This window comes from Panthera uncia (assembly GCF_023721935.1).
Source record: "Panthera uncia isolate 11264 chromosome C1 unlocalized genomic scaffold, Puncia_PCG_1.0 HiC_scaffold_3, whole genome shotgun sequence".
NCBI lineage: Eukaryota > Metazoa > Chordata > Mammalia > Carnivora > Felidae > Panthera > Panthera uncia.
The window spans coordinates 93,991,230-94,015,537 of record NW_026057584.1 but is presented as its reverse complement, the minus strand read 5'-3'; the positions used below and the strand labels follow the sequence as shown (position 1 = coordinate 94,015,537).

The 24,308-nt window shown below is 41.0% G+C and overlaps 1 protein-coding gene across 1 annotated transcript in view; it reads right to left on the bottom strand.

Moving 5' to 3' along the window:
* Positions 1-24,308, bottom strand: part of TMEM163 (transmembrane protein 163) — a 237,689-nt gene that overhangs the window by 32,381 nt on the left and 181,000 nt on the right. Inside the window, exon 5 of the mRNA XM_049616198.1 lies at positions 15,975-16,071. Coding sequence (XP_049472155.1) covers positions 15,975-16,071 — 97 coding nt within the window. The remainder of the gene's footprint in view (positions 1-15,974; positions 16,072-24,308) is intronic.

Genomic DNA, 24,308 nt, shown 5'->3' with positions numbered 1-24,308 from the left:
ATAATATATAATATATAATATATAATATATAATATATAATATATAATTAATATATAATATATAATTAATATATAATATATATATCAGGGGTCCATTGGAGGTCCTTATCTGGCAGAGTGTAGGTGAGGTCAGAATCTAAAACTTGCCCAGCGCCTAAAAGATACAATGTGCAGAACACACTTCTGTGCAAAGTGTTTTTGCTGCACCTTCCATAAATGTCTATTTTGTCCCTCTCTTAGTCTGAAAACAAAATGGGGGAAAATGAAACACCAACAGCAAAAATTAAAAAGGAAAAATAAAAAACATAAAACTTACTTACCCGCCCCCAAAAACCAAGTGTGAACAAAATAGCAGGAACTACTAAAGATGAGAGCTTAATGAAGTAGAAAGCAAATCAGCGTGATCCATGAAATCAAATGCAGGTTTTCTAAAAAGATGAATAAACTTTTGGTAAGCTGGCTTAAAAAACAAAAAGCAACAGCACAAATAAACATTAGCAATAAAATAAGGCACGTAAGTACAGATGGATTTAAGGTTTTTAAAAAATCTTTTGCGAATAATATGAGCAAATTCAATGCAATAAATTTGAAAGCCTAGATAAAATGGGGAATTTTCTAGAAAAACTAATTTTGAAAATTGTTCCAAAACTATAAACTATAAAAATGTTTGAGGCAGCAGGGGGAAAATATCAGGAATAGTGGTGATAATAATAATAGAACAAAGTGCTGAACACTTTTTAAAATGCTTTTTACATGAATTAACTGGGCTGATTCTTACAACTCTATGGGATAGGTACTAATATTGTGTTTATTATACATATTTTACAGAGGAGAAAACTGGAACCAAAGCAGTGAGATAACTTGTCCACGTCTCACAGCTAATGCACAGAGGCAGTCTGGCTCTAGAAATCACTATCTTAACAGAGGATGTACTTTACTGCCTCTCCAAAAGGCAATAGGCTCCACTTGGCAGGTAAGTTCTACTAAAACTTAAGGAACAAATAATTTCTACAGTATAACCAGTACTCCAAAGCACAGAAAAAGAACAGAAAAGCTACAGAACTCATTATATGTGGTACACAAGGACAGGGTCTTTAGACTAATGTCACTTATGAGCAAAGATGAAAAAATCCTAAATGAAATAGTAAGCAAAAATGAGCAATGAATTAAAAGAATAATACTTTCTGGATGAATAGGGTTTGTTTCAAGAATTCAAGGATGCCTCAATATTAGAATATTGATTAATTAAAAATATTAACCTCTTAATGGAAAATAATTATCTCAGTATATACAGAAATCGCACTCAAAATTCAGCATCTGTTTGTGATTTAAAAAAAAAAAAGTGCTCTTAGCAAACAAGAAATTGAATAGTCACTCCAAAATCAGCAGCAAACTATTTAATATTGTATTGAAGACCTTGGCTAATAAATAAGAAAAAAAGAGATATATTGGAATTGGAATTGGAAAGGAGAGAGGAGCTGTTGTTCAAATAATACATCCAAAATAATCAACTGATAAAACAAAACAAAACCTAGCAAGGTTATAGGTTAACAAGATCAATATCCGAATAGTAGTGTTAATTCAGTAATAATATAGAAGTGAAAGAAGTATTAACCCTTAAATAGCAACAAAGCTCACAAAATATCAAGGAATAATCTTAATAAAAATGTATAAAGTCCTTATGGAGAACAAACTTTCACTACCGGACATAAAGACTTTATGGAGAAAGACGAAATGGAAGGGAGGATTCCCTTACTGGGTTGTTGATCTTATTATCATCAGCTCTTCTTTATATATTCTGGATAGAAGTCTTTTGTCTGATATACATGTTGTTATCTGTGCTGTCTGGTCATTTTCTTAATGGCATCTTGGAAGAGCCAAGGTTTTTTATTTTGATAAACTCCAATTTTCAAATTTTTTTTTATTTTAATGGTTCATGCTCTTCATGCCATATCTAAGAAATTTTGCCTGTCCCAAGACTGCAAAGATGTCCTCCTTTGTTTTCTTTTGGAAGCTTTGGAGTTTTAGATTTTACATTGAGGATTATGATCCATTTTGAGTTAATTTCTATATAAAGGCTGGTGTCCATTTTTGTCCATATGGCTACCTAGTTGCTCCAGAAACATTTACTGACAAAACTTTCCTTTCCTCCATTGAATTGCCTTAACACCTTTGTCGAAAACCAATTAACCAGATATGTGTGGATCTATTTTTGGACTCTTTATTCTCCTTGAACTCATTTAAGCCAATAAGAATCTGCTTTCATCCGTGCTTAGTTTCTTCTGTGTAGAAGTCTGTAGGCCCCTGGCTATAGGATGAATGAAGAGGTCAGTCTTGCTGAGGTAATGGAATTATTCTGTTTGAGGTAACAAGCCTGGGACAACAGTGATGTCTGACACCACAAATTTCTGCCTTTCTTTGTGCAGTGCTGAGGAGATATTGGCAGAGGGGATCTCAAAGACCTTGAGTGTGTGTGTGTGTGTGTGTGTGTGTGTGTGTGTGTGTGTTTTAAATATGAGATAATACAAATCAGAGGTATGCTTGAGAGCATGTCATACTGAAGATGATCTGTCTATTGCTGATGGTAGATCCAGAAATTATAGAACTAAAGGTCCACCAGCTTCCTTAGAAACTTCTCTGGTCCAACAGCAGTATCAGCCAACATTTATTCAATAGTTATATGCTAAGTACATTACCTACATCTTTTTGTTTTCTTAACAGTCTTACAAAGAGAGTACCATTATTAATTCTTTTTTAAAAACAAAGAAACTGGGATGAATGGGTGGCTCAGTTGGTTAAGCATCCAACTTCGGCTCAGGTCATGATCTCACAGTTCGTGAGTTCGAGCCCCATATTGGGCTCTCTGCTGTCAGCACAGAGCCTGCTTCAAATCTTCTGTTCTCCTCTCTTTGCCCCTCCCCCGTTGATTCTCTCTCAAAAATAAATAAATATTAAAAAAGAAAGAAAGAAACTGAGACAGAGAAAGGATAAACAACCTGCCCAGATAGCTCTAGTTAAAAAGTGGCAGAGTTGGGACCTATGTCCCTGACTTTAGTTCCCACATCCTCAGCCACAAGTCTACACTGCCCCAGAGTACTCACTCACAGCTGAGGGAACCATTAAAAACTCACTCCCACGAATGAGGTACTTGCCTCAGGCAACCTGAGGCTGGCAAGCTGACTGGTGGGCAGCACCTCTGTGAAGCCACTTACCTGGTCCCAAACCTTTATGCTTGCCCCACCTTTCTTCCTCATTTCCTTCTGTTCAATAGGGTTTGTTGTTTTTTTTTTTTTTGTCTCAAAAAGGACACCATAAGAATGGGCTTGTAAGACTGCCAAGTGCAGGCTGAGGGGAGGCAGGGTTTGAAACTGAGGTGACAAGAAGAATGGGAAGGGAGGGGTGAGTGTTTTCAGATAGAGCACTTTCAAGAACAGCACAGGCTGAAGGGAGGTGGGGGGAAAAAGGGCTACAGAGAAAATGACTGGGTAAGAAGGCAGGGAGTGACTAAAGAGAAGGAATGAGGGTAGAAATGAGATTTCCAAGGAGGTGGGCAAGGAGGGAGCTCAAAGGGTTAAGTGTGGGAAGGGAGAGGTCCTGAGAGGGAGGGTAGGAAGAAAGAAAACTGACAACAGAGGTGTGGGAAGGAGACTTGTCAACCTGTCTCCACCCTCTGCATAAGGTAGAGACTCCCTGAGAGCATAGTAATTGTGGCTTAAGAGCCTAGAAATAACTCCTACCAAGCCAAGCTACAGTGCAGTGCTGAATGCTAAACACTTCACAGTCAGTACAGATTACTGCACAAGGAGGAGCCTACAGCATTACACAACCTGAGCTGGGAACAGTATCAAATCCTACAAATCAAAAGCCTATGAATTCAAGAATCAGTCACTTCCACAGGTAGGAAAATCCTTGGGCACGTTCTTGGCTGTAACCTTGCAAGTACAATCCTGAAATGTCCTTTACAAGAGATTTATCTCTGGTTTTGCTCCTAAGAGTGGAATCCCACCTGCGGCTCCTACGGGAACACCACAGACCTTCTGCAGAGCCAGCCCAACCTTCAAGTGTGGGAGACACTTGTTGAACAGATACACCAATGCAAGAAGATGGCCACTATCCCAGGGGCTGCCTTCACATTCAGCAAGGACTGGAGATGAAACAGAGCAAGAAAATGAGCAGCTGAAAGGGGTTCACTTTCATTGCTAGAAGTTCCTTTGTTCTGGTGGGTAAGCTGGCATCTGAGACAAGAACTTAGTAGACAGATAGTCAAGGGAGACTTGAAGGACAACCTTGCTACTCAAGGAAGAATCAAAATTATGCTAAGCAAACATTTCTGACTTATAACACAAAGTTATTTTTCCCTTCTTCCTTTGCCTCCTCCTCCTTTGCATTTTTCTCTCTCAATTCCTTCTTCCTACACAGAGACACTGGTGCACAAAGGAAACAGAGAAGAGACAGAGGGGGGTGGGGGAGAAACATGAACACAGGCTCCTGCTGCCACTGCTATGCCTATAACAGCCTCCTCCTCCTAGACTTCACCCTACCCTCTTCTCTGCAAGAGCCCACCTTGCCAATTCCCACTCCTCCTCAGATGTTATATGGAGGGTCTGCTCCTCCAAGAAGGCCCCAACACACCTCCTCCACCTCTAGGCTTAATATGGAAGCATTCACTGTATTCTCACATGATTGTTTCTATCGCAACCCTTATCACCATAAACTGAATGTATCAGTAGATGGGGCTTTCTCCAACTGTGAATTCCCTGGGAGCAAAATCCAGCTCCTATAAAGAAGTCAAGGGCTTTGCAGAGCAATGAAAAAACTCTAGCCACTAGTGCTATTTGACTTTGAATCCTCAGTGCCTAGACAGAAGGTCTGGGGACTAGCACACATTCAAATGGTATGATTATTATAATCAACACATAGTCATATATTATTTATCGCCAATCTGTAGCTATTTTAATTACAATTGTAATCACTATTACTGCCACATGACCACTTAAGGAGATTGGACCCAGACAATAGCTAGGAGCTCAGGGTGAAGAAGTCTTGGTCCACTACAGGCAGAAGAAGCAATGAGCCAGTCCAACTAAACAGGACACTGAGAAGCTCAAGAGCACGGATGGGACTGCTATGGCCTTAGAATCAGAACCAAGATACACTCTTTCTTTTGTGAAGCACAACAGCTTAGAGAGCATTTTCACATTCATTGTAACATTTCTTTCTGGTGGAGTAGGTGACCTGACGCCCATCTACACAGATGAGAGTCTTGCTCAGAGAAGAGACATGATTTACTAACAGTCACAAATCTGATCAGTTGGGAGGTAGGCTTGGAGGTCAGGTCTTCCCACAATGCGTTGAGTGTTCTCCCAAAGACTGGCCCAAGATTAGCTATGGGCCCCTAATCTCAGAGAAAACACCACCAGCTCCATCCAGCCAGGGGACTGAGGGACCAAGTCTGTGGTTATCTCAGGTCACAACTCAGGGTGACTTTGATCAGTGATTCGGAAACACCAAAAATCAGAATGTTGGGAGCAGCAGCCTCAACAGTAGCACTGTCTTCTAATGACTGTTATTTTAAATAAATGGCTCATTTGATCTTATCCTAAACCTCTGACATGAGTATTATCTCCAGTTTACAAATGAGGAAGGGTCAGGGAGGCTAAGCAACTGGTCTCATGGGTAAGGACAGGCCAAGAGGGGCCCACACCTCCAACAGATCAGCCTGCCACACCCACATACCTTCTGCCATGCTAAGCAGCTCCACTAAAGTGCTTCCTTCCATGTGGTTCCATGCATCCCATGGCTCCTCTCATTCCATACTTGTCACACAGCATTCTGAATCGCTTCTTGGCTACCCTGCCTGTGGGGTTTTCAAGAGGCAAATAATCTGGACAGAGAATGGTAAGGAGTGGAGGTAGCCGGAGTAGCCAGAAAGGCTAGAGATGGGACTTGCTGGGGGCCTGGACCTCCCCTTCTAAGACAGCCCTAGCAGAAGCCCCTTTCAGTACAAGAGCACAGGAGGACCAGACCTGAAAAGCCAAAGAACAACAGGACCATAGTAGCCCCAGAGTACCAGCAGCCAAGACAGCTATGAACTAGGAGACAAAGGTTCAAGCCTAGGCTCTGCCGCTGACCACCTCAAGGAGATCACTTCAGCTTCAGAGCCCCCACATCTACCAAAAAGGAGAAACACACCACCCGTCCCTTCTCAACATAAGCAGGGCATGCTGGGGGTAAAAACGGTAAGAAGGTGATGTTCTTTTCAAAGCAACTCAAAGACACAAGGCAACCACTACACTTGAGGCACTTGAGGCACTGCCCATTCTCCTGACTTCTAGAAGCACAGTTCAGATAGAGTTTCTGAGAAGGTTATTTTGGAATCTGTTTCATTAAGGATCCGATGTGGTCATGTGCAGGTTGTGCAGGACAGACTGCACCATTTAGTCATGAAGCCCTTGCAGTAGAAGGCACAGATTCCTGTGCTGGGGCCCCTGGAGAGCCCACTAGTCTGGCTTCTCCAGCACGACGCCGAGGGCCCAGCGACACAGCCACAGTTCAGTCACTATACTTCATAGTTGGGAAATTCCTAATTGCATAGCTTTCTTAGTCAAAGCTTACACATTCTTGCAATTATTCTCACTCTGAGAATTGTGCAGCTACATTAAAAAGAAAGTCGTTGATGTGCCTGGGTGGCTCAGTTGGTTGACTGTCCGACTCTCGATTTTGGATCAGGTCATAGTCCCATGGTGGTTGGACTGAGTCATGGGTCAGGCTCTGCACTAAGCATGGAGCCTGCTTAAGATGAGAAAGAGAGAGGTGGGGGAAAGGGGAGGGAGGGAGAGAGAGAGAGAGGGGGGGAGAGCGAGAGGGAGGGAGAGGGAGGGAGAGAGAGAGAGAGAGAGAGAAAGAGAGAGAGAAAGAAAGAGAGAAAGAGAGAGAGAAAGAGAGAGAGAGAGAGAGAGACAGGGGCAGAAGGTTTACTTGAACAAATTATAGCTGAGAACTTCCCTAATCTGGGGGAGGAAGCAGACATCCAAATCCAGGAGGCACACAGAACTCCCTTCAGACTCAACAAAAATAGGTCTTCACCACGGCATGTCATAGTGAAACTGGCAAAATACAGAGATAAAGAGAGAATTCTGAAGCAGCTAGAGACAAATGGGCCTTAACCTACAAGAGTATTACCTTACTACATAAGGGTAGTAGCAGACCTGTCCACTCAAACTTGGCAGGCCAGTAGGAAGTGGCAGGACACATTCAATGCACTGAATAGGAAAAATATGCATCCAAGAATCCTTTATCCACAAGGCTGTCATTCAGAATAGAAGGAGAGATAAAGGCTTTCCCAGACAAACAAAAACTGAAGGAGTTCATGACCACTAAACCAGCCCTGCAGGAGATCCTAAAGGGGACTCTGTGAGTGGAATGCTGCAAAGATTACAAAGGACCAGAGATATCACCACAGTGTGAAACCTACAGATAACACAATGACACTAAATCCATATCTTTCAATAATAACTCTGAAAGGAAATGGACTAAATGCCCCTATAAAAAGACATAGGGTATCAGAATGGATAAAAAATTAAGATCCATTATATGCTGTCTACAAGAGACTCTTTTTTTCTGTCTTCTTTTTAAATTTTACATTTTCATTTTACATTTACAGTTTTTTTAAATATAACTTATTGTCAAATTGGCTAACAGACAGTGTGTACAGTGTGCTCTTGGTTTTGGGGGTAGATTCCCATGATTTATCACTTACATACAACAGCCAGTGCTCATCCCAGCAAGTACCCTCCTCAATGCCCATCACCCATTTTCCCCTCTCCCCTGTCCCCGCCATTAACCCTCAGTTTCTTCTCAGTGTTTAAGACTCTCTTATGGGTTTGCCTCCTTCTCTGTTTGAAACTATTTTTCCCCCTTCCCTTCTCCCAAGGTCTTCTGTTAAGTTTCTCAAGTTACACATATGAGTGAAAACATATAATATCTGTCTTTCACTGACTGACTTATTTCACTTAGCATAATACCCTCCAGCTCCATCCACATTGTTGCAAATGGCAGGATTTCATTCTTTCTCATTTCCAAGTAGTATTCCATTCTATATACAAACCACATCTTCTTTATCCATTCATCATTTGATGGATATTTGGGCTCTTTCCTTGACTTAGGAAGAGCCTAAGTTCAACAATGCATTGTTGAAAGCATTTTAACCTGAGGATACCCTCAGATTTAAATTGAGGGGATGGAGAACTATCTATCATGCTACTGGAACTCAAAAGAAAGCTGGAGTAGCCATACTTACATCAGATAAACTAAATTTTAAACTAAAGACTGTAACAAGAGACAAAGAAGGTCATGATGATATAATTGGGGGTCTAGCCATCAAGAAGAGCTAACAATTGTAGATGTTTATGCATCCAATTTGGAACACCCAAATATATAAATCAAGTAATCACAAATATAAGCAATCTTATTGATAAGAATATGGTAACTGCAGGGGACTTTAATGCCCCACTTACAACAACGGACAGATCATCTAGCCAGAAAAATCAACAAGGAAACAATGGCCCTGAATGATACACTAAACCAGATGGACTTGACAGATATATTCAGAACTTTTCATCCAAAAGCAGCAGAATACACATTCTTCTTGAGTGCACATGGAATATTCTCCTAGACAGATCATATACTGGATCACAAACAGCCCTCAATAAATATAAAAGAATTGAGATAATATCGTGCATATTTTCAGATCACAATCCTATGAAACTTGAAATCAACCACAAGGAAAAATTTGGAAAGCCTCCAAATGCACGGAGGTTAGAGAACATCCTACTAAAGAATGAATGTATCAACCAGGTAATTAATGAAGCAATTAAAAAATATATGGAAGAAAATGAAAATGAAAACAGAACAGTCCAAACTCTGTGGGATGCAACAAAGGCAGTCTAAAGAGTAAAATATATTGCAATCCAGGCCTATCTCAAGAAACAAAAAAAATGCCAAATACAAAACCTAACCACATACATAAAGGAACTAGAAGAAGAACAGCAAAGAAACCCCAAAGCCAGCAGAAGAAGAGAAATAATAAAGATTAGAGCAGAAATAAACAATATAGAATCCAAAAAACAAAAACAAACACCAGTGTAACCAATCAATGGATCTAACAGCTGGTTTTTTGAAAGAATAAACAAAATTGATACACCCCTAGCCAGACTTCTCAAAAAGAAAATAGAGAGAACCCAAATAGCTAAATCATGAAATGAAAGAGGAGAGCTCACAACCTACACCACAGAAATACAAACAATTATTAGAGAATACTATGAAAAATTATATACCAACAAGCTGGACAACCTGGAAGAAATGGACAAATTCCTAGACATCCACACACTACCAAAACTCAAAAGGGAAGAAATAGAAAATCTGAAAAGACCCATAACTAGTGAAGAAATTGAATCAGTTACCAAAAATCTCCAAATAAATAAGAGTCCTGGGCCAGATGGCTTCCCAGGGTAATTCTACTAGACATTTAAAGCAGAGTTAATACCTACCCTTCTCAAGCTGTTCCAAAAAACAGAAATGGAAGGAAAGCTTCTGGACTCATTCTATAAAGCCAGCATTACCTTGATTCCCAAACCAGACAGAGACCCCCCCAAAAAAGGAGAATTATAGGCCAATATCCCTGATGAACACAGATGCAAAAATTCTCAACAAGATACTAGCAAATCAAATTCAACAGTATATTAAAAGAATTATTCACCATGATCAAGTGGGATTCATTTGTGGGCTGCAGGGCTGATTCAATATTCACAAATCAATCAATGTGATACATCACATTAATAGAAGAAAGGATAAGAACCATATGATCCTGTCAATAGATGCAGAAAAAGTCTTTGACAAAATACAGCATCCTTTCTAAATAAAAACTCTCAGGAAAGTCAGGATAGAAGAAACATATGGTAAAAATCATATAAAAATCATATATGAAAGGCCCACAGCTAATATCCTCAATGGGCAAAAACTGAGAGCTTTCCCCTGGGATCAGGAACATGACAGGGGTGTCCACTCTCACCACTGTTGTTTAACACAGCGTTGGAAGTCCTAGCATCAGCATTCAGACAACAAAATGAAATAAAAGGCATCCAAACTAGCAAAGAAGACATCAAACTTTCACTTTTTGCAGATGACATACTCTACATGGCCTCCACCAAACAACTGCTAGAACTGATATATGATCACCAAAATCACAGGGTACAAAATCAATGTACAGAAATTTGTTGTATTTCTACACACCTATAATGAACAGAAAGAGAAATCAAGAAAGCGACCTCACTTATAACTGCACCACGAACCATAAAATACCTAGGAATAAACCTAACCAAAGATGTAAAAGATCTGTATGCTGAAAACTACAGAAAACTTACAAAAGAAATTGAAGAAGACACAAAGAAATGGAAAAACATTCCATGCTCATGAATTGGAAGAATATATATTGTTAATACTACCCAAAGCAATCTACACATTCAATGCAATCCAAATAAAAATTGCACCAGCATTCTTCTCAGAGCTGGAACAAACAATCCTAAAATTTGTATGGAAATACAAAAGACCCCAAATAGCCAAAGTAATGTTGAAAAAGAAAACGAAAGCAGGAGGCATCACAATCCCAGAATTTAGCCTTTACTACAAAGATGTAATCATCAAGACAGTATGGTATTGGTACAAAAACAGACACATATACCAGTGGAATAGAATAGAGAACTCAGTATTGGACCACAAATGTATGGCCAACTAATCTTTGACAAAGCAAAAAAAGAATATCCAATGGAATAAAGACAGTCTCTTTAGCAAATTGTGCTGGGAGAACTGGACAGCAACATTCAGAAGAATGAAACTGGACCACTCTCTTACACCATACACAAAAATAAACTCAAAATGGATGAAAGACTTAAATGTGAGACAGGAAACCACTAAAAACCTAGAGTAGAAAGCAGGCAACAACCTCTTTGACCTAAGCTGCAGCAACTTATTACCTGACATGTCTCTAAAGGCAAGGGAAATAAAAGCAAAAATGAACTACTGGGACCTCATCAAGATAAAAACCTTCTACATTGCAAAGGAAATAATCAACAAAACTAAAAGGCAATGAGCAGAATGAGAGAAGATATTTGCAAATGACATATCGGACAAAGGGCTAGTATCCAAAATCTATAAAGAACTTACAGTCTCAACACCTGAAAAACAATCCAATGAAGAAATGGTCAGAAGACATGAATGGACACTTTTCCAAAGAAGACATCCTGATGGCCAACAGACACATGAAAAGATGCTCAATAGCACTCATCATCATGGAAATACAATTCAAAACCACATTGAGATACCACCTCACACTGGTCAGAGTGGCTAAAATTAACAACTCAGGAAACAACAGATGTTGGCAAGGATGTGGAGAAATGGGAACCTTTGTGCATGGTTGGTGGGAATGCAAACTGGTGCAGCTACTCTGGAAAACAGTGTGAAGGTTCCTCAAAGAGTTAAAAATAGAATTACCCTACAACCTGGCAATAGCACTACTAGAAATTTATCCAAAGGATACAGGAGTGCTGATTCGTAGGGGCACATGTACCCCAATGTTTATAGCAGTACTATCAACAATAGCCAAGTTATGGAAAGAACCCAAATGTCCTTCAACTAAAGAACTAAAGTCCAGCAACTAAAGAAGATGAGGTTTATATATAGAATGGAATAATACTTGGCAATGAGAAAGAATGAAATCTTGCCATTTGTAACAATGTGTATGGAGCAGGAGGGTACTATGCTAAGTGAAATAAGTCAGAGCAAGACAGGTATTATATGTTGTCACTCAGTGTCAAATTTGAGAAACTTAACAGAAGAGCAAGGGGGAAGGGAAGGAGGGGAAAAATAGTTTCAAACAGAGAGGGAGGCAAACCAAAAGAGACAAATACAGAGAACAAATTGAGGGTTGATGGAGGGGGAAGTAGAGAAGAGGGGGAAATGGGTGATGGGCATTGAGGAGGGCACTTGTTGGGATGAGCACTGGGTGTTGTATGGAAGCGATGAATCATGGGAACCTACTCTTGAAGCCAAGAGCACACCATATACACTGTATGTTAGCTGACAATAAGTTATATTTTTAAAAAAAAAAGATTCTCTCTCTCTCTGTCCCCCTCTGCCCCTCTTCTGTGCACATATACATGTATGCACACACACATGTATGCACACACATGTGTATATATATCTCTCTCTCTCAAAAAATAAATAAACATTAGGAAAAAAAAAGAAAGAAAGAAAAATAGCCACCAGGGATCAGGCCTGGGGTAGGGAAAATGCTGCTTCTAACAAACCCACGGTCAAAACAACCTGATAGAAATCACACCTAAAAAGGTAGTTCTGCTTCCATTGATTGGCTATTATATATAATGCTACAATAAACAGAGGGGTACATATATCCATTCGGATTAGTGTTTTTGTATTCTTCGGGTAAATACCCAGCAGTGTTATTACTGCATAGTAGGGTATTTTTTTTTTAATTTTTTGAGGAACCTCCATACTCTTTTCATCAGGGGCTGCACCAGTTTGCATTCCCACCCACAGCGCAGATTTCCTCCAAGTGTCCATCAATAGATGAATGGATACAGGGTGCCTGGGTGGCTCAGTCAGTTAAGCGTCCGACTTCAGCTCAGGTCATGATCTTGCGGTTCACGAGTTCGAGCCCCATGTCAGGCTCTGTGCTGACAGCTCAGAGCCTGGAGCCTGCTTCTAATTCTGTGTCTCCCTCTCTCTCTTCCCCTCACCTGCTTGTGCTTGCTCGTGCATGCTCTCTCTCAAAAAAATAAATAAAAGCATTAAAAAATTTTTTAATAGATGAATGGATAGAGAAGATGTGGTATATATATATACAATGGAATATTATTTATCCATAGAAAAGAATGAAGTCTTATCATTTGCAACAACATGAATGGAGCTAGAGAGCATAATGCTAAGTGAAATGAGCCAGTACGAGAAAGACAAATACCATGATTTCACTCATATGTGGAATTTAAGAAAAAAAACAAATGGAAAAAGGGAAAAAAAGAGACAAAAGAAGAGACAAACCCAAAAACAGACTCTTAACTATAGAGAACACATTCATGGTTACCAGAATGGAGGTGGGTGGAGGAATGGATGAAATGAGAAAGGGATTAAAGAGTACACTTATGATGAGCACTGAGAAATATATAGGATTGTTGAATTACTACATTGTACACCTGAAACTAACACGGTATATTAACTACACTGGAATTAAATATTTTTAATGTGTATTCATTTTTGAGAGACAGAGCATGAGCAGGGCATGGGCAAAGAGAGGGAGACACAGAGTGTCAGCACAGAGTCCCATGTGGGGCTCAAACCTACAAACTGTGAGATCATGACCTGAGTCAAAGTCAGACATTCAACTGACTGAACCACCAGGTGCCCCTGATTTTTTTTTAAAAGGCAGTTCTGGGGTGCCTGGGTGGCTCAGTCAATCATATGACCTCAGCTCAGGTCATGATCTCAGGTCCGTGAGTTTGAGCCCCTGCACCAGGGGAGCTCAAGCCCTGCTTGGGGTGAACTGGAACCCCGCTTCGGGTGAGTGCTGCTTCTCTCTCTCCCACCCCTCTCTTTGCCCCTCATTCACTTGTGCCCTCTCCCTCCCTCCCCCCCACCACCCTAAGGAAAAAAAAAAAGTCAGATATGCAGTTGAGGGCAAGGATGAGGCTGTAACTTGGACCTAAATTCATGACATCACGGCCCTGAAGACCAGTCTCCTGGTTTCAACCGCCACAAGCATACTTTATTTGGCCTTCATGAAATTGTCCACCCACTCCCAACCAGGGTTTTCAAAAACATTTAATGAGTTGTCCATTTATTTCACATTAAACACAGGCTTCCACTGTCTGGAAGACTTGGAAGGTTTGACATCTCCGGGGCCACACACCCGCACAGCAAGTCTGCACGGCACCGCTAGAGGGCAGGCCTTTCCTCCAGGCACACTTTTGTCCCCATGGACCACCGGTTACACTAGAGCTTCTCCTGCGTTCAGGACTGGCTTCGGTGAGCATCTGATTACACCTCCTAATTCAGATGTGGAAAAATATTCATGCTGAATTACTGCAGGCCAGGGGTCAGGGGTCTGGCCATGGCCTGCTGGCTTCCCCAAACTTCCAGAGCAGAATGTGGGAACCCAAAGACTTGGGACTGAAACACTGTCAGCTACCACCTGGTATTCTTTTCTTAGGGTTCTGATGAGATGACCATAAATGGGTCTGATTCTTAAATCCCACACCAGAACTGATAAAAGATGCAGTGGGTGTGACTTCTCCAAGGACAGGTCCAGTCTTGCACAAAATCATGGACCTCTTCGCCCTCTCTGAAGCCTACATGGGACAGGGCATCAGACATTTATATCTTGGTGTGCAGTTTCAGTTGGTGACCTTCTTCCCTTAGGAGTATTTTCACTACATGATATGAGACTGTTCCCAGGTAAAGAGAGTTCCACTAGCAAGAGAAAGACAAGGAGGGTCCTTGCAAAGGTCCCTGAGCACAGCTACCCATTCCTTATCAAGTTAGCCCAGCTTCAAATTAATGGTTAATGCCTAAATAAATGAATGTCTCAACTAGCTTAGTGCTGAAAATTCTCACCAATAAACATTAGAGTGGAGGCATATTTCCATCCCCTGTAAAACACAAAGATGTTATCTGACAGACATCTTAACTAATCATACTTAATGCTTTCAGCTGTAAATTTTACCTAATGTCCGGGTTCTGACAGAATGGAACATAGGATAGCAAGTTTGAGGGAGAAAAAGATGGAAAAGTCCAGGATGCCAGCCCACGGGGAGATCAGAGTTAGGGAATACAATCAATCGTGAGACTAAGAACACAGAGGAGTAAATAGGAATATTCCCGTCAGCTAGCTCTGCTCCCAACACAGCCTGAAAGCCATGGGCGGGTATCCATCTTTCCTCTGCCATTGCTGAGATATTAAAGAACAAGCTTCTGGCCCCTGTGACAACAACAAATAACAGTGAAGATCCTGGTGAGTTACCGAAGGATGGCTCTGATCTCAATTTCAGTTGTGGGAGGGGGGTAGCAAGTTCAGGCAGCCAGTGTCATTTCTCTCCTAAATGCAGTGAGATGCCCCATTCATTTTAATCCTCCCCATAAACACAAGCAATACCTCACTCCAGAAAGAATTAACATATATTTTTCTAAAAGTGAAACGAAAGTTCTAAGAATTTAGGCCTTGTCTAAGATGGTGCATGTAGCCAAACTCAAATCAAACTCCATCTTAAGAGAAAAGCCCATATTTTTGCATTTAAATCACTATGTGACTTTTAAAGAGAGAATCACTGTAATGGCAGCATCTTTGTCTCTCGGTAAGTAAGCCAGCTGCTCTCTATGAAGATAACCCGATAGGAGACTATAAAAGATTTTTTTTTTTTCAGCATTACTAAGAGAGGGGGGCGAGAATCAGACTGCAGGTAATGACTCTCACCCAAAGAACAAAGCAGTCAAAGAGACTTTAATATGAAATTGCATCCTTCAGTTTCTGCATCCAAATGTCAGTTGCGCCAGAAAAATCCAATGTGAATGGATTTATGTGAGATGCAAAAGAGAAAAATAATTCTTATTACAATAACCACTGAATAGACAAAGGGCACAGATTGGATCCCTCTGCTATACAAGCATCATCCCATTTCTTCTTACATAAAAGACGTATTGCTCTAAAAATAGTCAAAAAATCTAAGGAGAGAGACACAGAACCCAGAACCACCTCAACTATGTGAAGTTTTTTCGTCTTGCCCAGGGCTTCTCTCTGCCAAATCATTCACATTCTTCAATGAATTCTTCTACAAATATTCTCTTACAAATAAGAGGTAACATAGGAGGCTGGCACCTCCAGGAAAAATTGTTAAGGAAGAAGGACCTTACCACTTCTGGGAGCAGCCTAGTTGAGAGGTCATGGATGGCTTTGACCACTATGCATATGGATGACAGAAGGAAGATCACCCCCAAGATGACACAGGCTCTGTAAAGAAACAAAACATTGAGAATCTTAACTGTGAGAAGTCCACTCTGCTGATTCATGCAATAACACAACACAAAAGGCACTGGTACCCAACCATAATTTGCCACACTCCCACCATGACTGTCTATAGTCTCAGAATTGATACTGAATCATCTCTAGGAGAATATAATTTAGAGTGTTAACAGCAAAACCAACCCCATGGAAAAAGGGCTCACTATCCTACATAATCACAGAGTATCCCATGAGTGCCAACATGGGAGGAACTTCAAGACCGTTAAATCCATCTCTCAGGCCCAGCGACAAAACACGCTGGTCCTCTTCCAGCTGGAAGGTTCGGTGTTTAACAGCAGAGTGAAGGCTCTGGCATGAGACATCCCAAGTTTTACCATTTACCATGCTTGCTCTTGGCTAACCTACTGAACTTCTTTTAGTCTTTATATCCTCACCCGTAAAACAGGAATAAAATCTCCCACCTGAAGATGAAATGAGCATCAAAAAATAACCCATCGATGTTGGCTTAAACAAAGGCAAAGTCTACTCTGGCTATCTCTTTCTGATATGGCATGATAGACACTATTGTATTTTCCCAAAGATAAAAAAGAAGAATTATTAGTAACAACAAAAGATAGAGTGTTTATGCCAAAGGGGAGTAGACTCTTCAAAAAGGAGAGGAGAGGAGAGAAGGAAGGATGAGATCAACCAAGGCACCACAGGAGGAGGCAGGAGCAAGTTAGGGATGAGGTCAAGGGGAAAACCAGAGGATGTACGGCCAGGGGAATGGGGTGGGGGCTAGTAAGAAGTCTGTGAGGCCTCAGGACATAGGAGCTCTCTCTGGCAAATCAGACACAACAACTTGCAAGAAAAACAAAGATGAAAATGGAAAGTAAACAGGAGGACTTGATGATAGTAATACAAGAGTCAAAACATGAAATGAAAACAAAAAAAAGAGGAAAAAGTGAATGACTACAGTTAGCCTTAAATCATTTCTATCCCAACCTGATGACTCCATCACTTGGCAGCCTCCTCAACCCTTTCCCCTGAGCTATCAAATAAAACCGTTTTTCTTCGTCCATCTTGGAGTCCCTTCTCTGGATTAACAGAATGGCCTCAAATTGCCCACCTAACATTGAAGTAACACTTGCTTAGAATCCTAATGAGCCTGTGGACAGACATGGTCCCCAAAACCTAAAAGTCAGAAATAAGCAGGTAAACAAGGTTGCTTGGAGCTCACTCAGTAGGCTTCTAATGCACACTCTAGTTGTAGGTTTTAGTCTTTCAAAAACACAGACAGGAAGAAGGGATCATTGCAGACTGAGGCAAAACACAAAATATAGAGATTGTAGGAAAAGCAATGAATGGGTTGGGGATCCTGGTACAGACTCGAGCAAAAGAGGATCTGGCCCTATGAATCAAATGGGTGAGCTGCCCCTGGTGCCATACATCCTCATAATGAGCCTGGGGGAGAGAACACATGCTCAAGATAGAGAAAAGATATTTCAGGCAATAAGTATTCACTGATGCAGTGGCAGGAGGGAAGAACACTGATTTGAGGCATTGAGCCTGGGGCTGGTAACCCAGTCCTGGCATGACTATGGGGCAAAAGAGGCTGCAGCCAAGAGAGGTATCGTGAGGGAATGAGGCCCATCTAACAGAGGGTCTTTAGTGACAAGATACTGGAGCAAGACCAATGAATCCCAGGGCTCGGGGAATCAATGCCCCCAATGCTCTGGCCTCTGAGACCTAGCTATGCCCACAGGGAAGACTGCTGTAGGCCAGCTGTGACCAGCACTTGAAATAACCACTCCTCTCTGCAAAGACTGTGAGCAGTCCCATTATAGGAAAAGAGCCTAAAGTCAGGGTAGGCCTCCGATATAAATTTTGTGATGTGCTTTTCTCCATTCAAAAAAATTCCTGAGTGTCTACAAGAGAGACTCTCTGTGATTCACCCTTTCAGATAAATTTAACCACCAACTCAGTGCTTCTCAACCCAAGGGCATGCTGTACTCGTCTGGGATGGTTTGTTTGTTTGTTTGTTTGTTTGTTTTTTCAACAGCTGCTCAGAGACCACTCCAACTGTACCAGAATCTCTGGGGGTGAACCCAGACATCTACGTTTTTTTGAAAGCTCCCTAGTAATTCCCACATGCACTGGGGCTGAGAGTCCTGCACCTAAACCCAGGAGAGGCTGTGTCCTTAGGGAGCTTCCACTGTGGTGTAGAAAACCACAACTCCCTGGACAGAAGGCAAGGAGGGAGCCGTCATCCCAGCTGGTGAGGAAGGAACAGGTCTAATGATCCCTAAGGGATGTGTAGTGTATCTTTTTACTGAGCAGCTTTCTCTCCCTGAGGCACAAATAGGCCAGCCACCACTTGGGTGCTAGAACTTCTACAGACAGTTTATTACAACATCTTCAGGAAGTTTTCATCTCCATACTTCTCTGGAGTAGGGGGTGGGAGAAGAAACAAATGTCTGAGCTTCTAGCTGACAGGCAACAGTAATGCTACAGGAACCTATTTTCTCCAGATGACTGCAGACACATGACTGCAATGCACAAAAAAGTTGATTTGAATTTTGTTTACATTTCTTAAGGAGACAAGATGTAAAGGATGTGATGGTCGCCTTACATAATATCTTGCTTATATATCTTTAATCAAAATTACACTACAAATCTCCTAAGGGCAAGAACCATATTTTTATTTTTATTTTTTTAATATATGAAATTTATCGTCAAATTGGTTTCCATACAACACCCAGTGCTCATCCCAAAAGATGCCCTCTTCAATACCCATCACCTCCCCTCCCCTACCTCCCACCCCCCATCAACCCTCAGTTTGTTCTCAGTTTTTAAGAGTCTCTTATGCTTTCGCTCTCTCCCACTCTAACCTCTTTTTTTTTCCTCCCCCTCCCCCCTATGGTTTTCTGTTAAGTTTCTCAGGATCCACATAAGAGTGAAAACATATGGTATCTGTCTTTCTCTGTATGGCTTATTTCACTTAGCATAACTTCCTCCAGTTCCATCCACGTTGCTACAAAGGGCCATATTTCATTCTTTCTCATTGCCACGTAGTACTCCACTGTGTATATAAACCACAATTTCATTATCCATTCATCAGTTGATGGACATTTAGGCTCTTTCCACAATTTGGCTATTGTTGAGAGTGCTGCTATAAACATTGGGGTACAAGTGCCCTATGCATCAGTACTCCTATATCCCTTGGGTAAATTCCTAGCAGTGCTACTGCTGGGTCATGGGGTAGGTCTATTTTTAATTTTTTGAGGAACCTCCACACTGTTTTCCAGAGTGGCTGCACCAGTTTGCATTCCCACCAACAGTGCAAGAGGGTTCCCGTTTCTCCACATCCTCTCCAGCATCTATAGTCTCCTGATTTCTTCATTTTGGCCACTCTGACTGGCGTGAGGTGATATCTGAGCGTGGTTTTGATTTGTATCTCCCTGATGAGGAGCGACGTTCAGCATCTTTTCATGTGCCTGTTGGCCATCTGGATGTCTTCTTTAGAGAAGTGTCTATTCATGCTTTCTGCCCATTTCTTCACTAGGTTATTTGTTTTTCGGGTGTGGAGTTTGGTGAGCTCTTTATAGATTTTGGATACTAGCCCTTGTCCGATATGTCATTTGCAAATATCTTTTCCCATTCCGTTGGTTGTCTTTTAGTTTTGTTGATTGTTTCCTTTGCTGTGCAGAAGCTTTTTATCTTCATGAGGTCCCAATAGTTCATTTTTGCTTTTAATTCCCTTGCCTTTGGGGATGTGTCAAGTAAGAAATTGCTACGGCTGAGGTCAGAGAAGTCTTTTCCTGCTTTCTCCTCTAAGGTTTTGATGGTTTCCTGTCTCACATTCAGGTCCTTTATCCATTTTGAGTTTTTTTTTGTGAATGGTGTAAGAAAGTGGTCTAGTTTCAACCTTCTGCATGTTGCTGTCCAGTTCTCCCAGCACCATTTGTTAAAGAGACTGTCTTTTTTCCATTGGATATTCTTTCCTGCTTTGTGAAAGATTAGTTGGCCATACTTTTGTGGGTCCAATTCTGGAGTCTCTATTCTATTCATTGGTCGATGTGTCTGTTTTTGTGCCAATACCATGCTGTCTTGATGATTACAGCTTTGTAGTAGAGGCTAAAGTCTGGGATTGTGATGCCTCCTGCTTTGGTCTTCTTCAAAATTACTTTGGCTATTTGGGGCCTTTTGTGGTTCCATGTGAATTTTAGGATTGCTTGTTCTAGCTTCAAGAAGAATGCTGGGGCAATTTTGATTGGGATTGCATTGAATGTGTAGATAGCTTTGGGTAGTATTGACATTTTAACAATATTTATTCTTCCAACCCATGAGCATGGAATGTTTTTCCATTTCTTTATATCTTCTTCAATTTCCTTCATAAGTTTTCTGTAGTTTTCAGCATACAGATCTTTTACATCTTTGGTTAGATTTATTCCTAGGTATTTTATGCTTCTTGGTGCAATTGTGAATGGGATCAGTTTCTTTGTCTTTCTGTTGCTTCATTATTAGTGTATAAGAATGCAACTGATTTCTGTACATTGATTTTGTATCCTGCGACTTTGCTGAATTCATGTATCAGTTCTAGCAGACTTTTGGTGGAGTCTATCAGATTTTCCATGTATAATATCATGTCATCTGCAAAAAGCGAAAGCTTCATCTTTGCCAATTTTGATGCCTTTGATTTCCTTTTGTTGTCTGATTGCTGATGCTAGCACTTCCAACACTATGTTAAACAACAGCGGTGAGAGTGGACATCCCTGTCGTGTTCCTGATCTCAGGGGGAAAGCTCTCAGTTTTTTCCCATTGAGGATGATATTAGCCATGGGCTTTTCATAAATGGCTTTTATGATGTTTAAGTATGTTCCTTCCATCCCGACTTTCTTGAGGGTTTTTATTAAGAAAGGATGCTGAATTTTGTCAAATGCTTTTTCTGCATCAATTGCTAGGACCATATGGTTCTTATCTTTTCTTTTATTAATGTGATGTATCACATTGATTGATTTGTGAATGTTGAACCAGCCCTGCATCCCAGGAATGAATCCCACTTGACCATGGTGAATAATTCTTTTTATAAGCTGTTGAATTCGATTTGCTAGTATTTTATTGAGAATTTTTGCATCCATATTCATCAGGGATATTGGACTGTAGTTCTCTTTTTTTACTGGGTCTCTGTCTGGTTTAGGAATCAAAGCAATACTGGCTTCATAGAATGAGTCTGGAATTTTTCTTTCCCTTTCTATTTTTTGGAATAGCTTGAGAAGGATAGGTACTATCTCTGCTTTAAATGTCTGATAGAATTCCCCAGGGAAGCCATCTGGTCCTGGACTCTTATTTGTTGGGAGATTTTTGATAACTGATTCAATTTCCTCGCTGGTTATGGGTCTGTTCAAGCTTTCTATTTCCTCCAGTTTGAGTTTTGGAAGTGTGTGGGTGTTTAGGAATTTTTCCATTTCTTCCAGGTTGTCCAGTTTGTTGGCATAGAATTTTTCATAGTATTCCCTAATAACTGCTTGTATTTCTGAGGGATTGGTTCTAATAATTCCATTTTCATTCATGATTTTATCTATTTGGGTCATCTCCCTTTTCTTTTTGAGAAGCCTGGCTAGAGGTTTATCAATTTTGCTTATTTTTTCAAAAAACCAACTCTTGGTTTCATGGATCTGCTCTACAGTTTTTTTAGACTCTATATTGTTTATTTCTGCTCTGATCTTTATTTCTCTTATTCTGCTGGGTTTGGGGTGTCTTTGCTGCTCTGCTTCTAGTTCCTTTAGGTGTGCTGTTAGATTTTGTATTTGGGATTTTTCTTGTTTCTTGAGATAGGCCTGGATTGCAATGTATTTTCCTCTCAGGACTGCCTTCACTGCATCCCAAAGCATTTGGATTGTTGTATTTTCATTTTCATTTGTTTCCATATATTTTTTAATTTCTTCTCTAATTGCCTGGTTGACCCATTTATTCTTTAGTAGGGTGTTCTTTAACCTCCATGCTTTTGGAGGTTTTCCAGACTTTTTCCTGTGGTTGATTTCAAGGTTCATAGCATTGTGGTCCGAAAGTATGCATGGTATGATCTCAATTCTTGTATACTTACGAAGGGCTGTTTTGTGACCCAGTATGTGATCTATCTTGGAGAATGTTCCATGTGCACTTGAGAAGAAACTATATTCTGTTGCTTTGGGATGCAGAGTTCTAAATATATCTGTCAAGTCCATCTGATCCAATGTATCATTCAGGGCCCTTGTTTCTTTACTGACCATGTGTCTAGATGATCTATCCATAGTTGTAAGTGGGGTATTAAAGTCCCCTGCAATTACCACATTCTTATCAATAAGGTTGCTTATGTTTGTGAGTAATCATTTTATACATTTGGGGGCTCCCGTATTCGGTGCATAGACATTTATAATTGTTAGTTCTTCTTGATGGATAGACCCGGTAATTATTATATAATGCTCTTCTTTATCTCTTGCTACAGCCTTTAATTTAAAGTCTAGTTTGTGTGATATAAGTGTGGCTACTCCAGCTTTCTTTTGACTTCTAGTAGCATGATAGATAGTTCTCCATCCCCTCACTTTCAATCTGAAAGTGTCCTCAGGTCTAAAGTGAGTCTCTTGTAGACAGCAAATAGATGGGTCTTGTTTTTTTATCCATTCTGATATCCTATGTCTTTTGGTTGGAGCATTTAGTCCATTTACATTCAGTGTTGTTATAGAAAGATATGGGTTTAGAGTCATTGTGATGTCTGTAGGTTTCATGCTTGTAGCGATGTCTTTGGTACTTTGTCTCACAGGATCCCCCTTAGGATCTCTTGTAGGGCTGGTTTAGTGGTGAATTCCTTCAGTTTTTGTTTGGGAAGACCTTTATCTCTCCTTCTATTCTAAATGACAGATTTGCTGGATAGAGGATTCTCGGCTGCATATTTTTTCTGTTTATCACATTGAAGATTTCCTGCCATTCCATTCTGGCCTGCCAAGTTTCAGTAGACAGATGCGTCACTAGTCTTATTGGTCTCCCTTATATATTAGAGCACGTTTATCCCTAGCTGCTTTCAGAATTTTCTCTTTATCTTTGTATTTTCCCAGTTTCACTATGATATGTTGTGCAGAAGATCAATTCAAGTTATGTCTGAAGGGAGTTCTCTGTGCCTCTTGGATTTCAATGCCTTTTTCCTTCCCCAGATCAGGGAAGTTCTCAGCTATTATTTCTTCAAGTACACCTTCAGCACCTTTCCCTGTCTCTTCCTCCTCTGGAATACCAATTATGCGTATATTATTTCTCTTTAGTGCATCACTTAGTTCTCTAATTTTCCCCTCATACTCCTGGATTTTTTTTATCTTTTTCTCAGCTTCTTCTTTTTCCATAATTTTATCTTCTAGTTCACCTATTCTCTCCTCTGCCTCTTCAATCTGAGCTGTGGTCATCTCCATTTTATTTTGCAGCTCATTAATAGCATTTTTTAGCTCCTCCTGGCTGTTCCTTAGTCCCTTGATCTAGATTCTCTGCTGTCCTTTATACTGTTTCCAAGCCCAGTGATTAATTTTATGACTATTATTCTAAATTCACTTTCTGTTATATTGTTTAAATCGTTTTTGATCAGTTTGTTAGCTGTCGTTATTTCCTGGAGGTTTTTTTGAGGGGAATTCTTCCGTTTCATCATTTTGGATAGTCCCTGGAGTGGTGCGGAACTGCAGGGCACTTCCCCTGTGCTGTCTTGAATAACTTGTGTTGGTGGGCGGGGCCGCAGTCAGACCTGATGTCTGCCCCCAGCCCACCGCTGGGGCCACAGTCAGACTGGTGTGTACCTTCTCTTCCCCTCTCCTAGGGGCAGGATTCACTGTGGGGTGGTGTGGCCCATCTGGGCTACTTGCACACTGCCAGGCTTGTGGTGCTGGGGATCTGGCGTATTAGCTGGGGTGGATTGGCAAGGTGCACCAGGTTGGGAGGGGCAGGCTCAGCTCACTTTTCCTTCGGAGATCTGCTTTGGGAAGGGCCCTGCAGCACCAGGAGGGAGTCAGACCCACCAGAGGGATGGATCCGCAGAAGCACAGCATTGGGTGTTTGCAAGGTGCAAGCAAGTTCCCTGACAGGAACTGGTTCCCTTTGGGATTTTGGCTGGGGGATGGGCAAGGGAGATGGCACTGGCGAGCGCCTTTGTTCCCAGCCAAGCTGCGCTCTGTTGTCCGGGGCTCAACAACTCTCCTTCTCGGTGTCTTCCAGCCCTCCCGCTCTCCGAG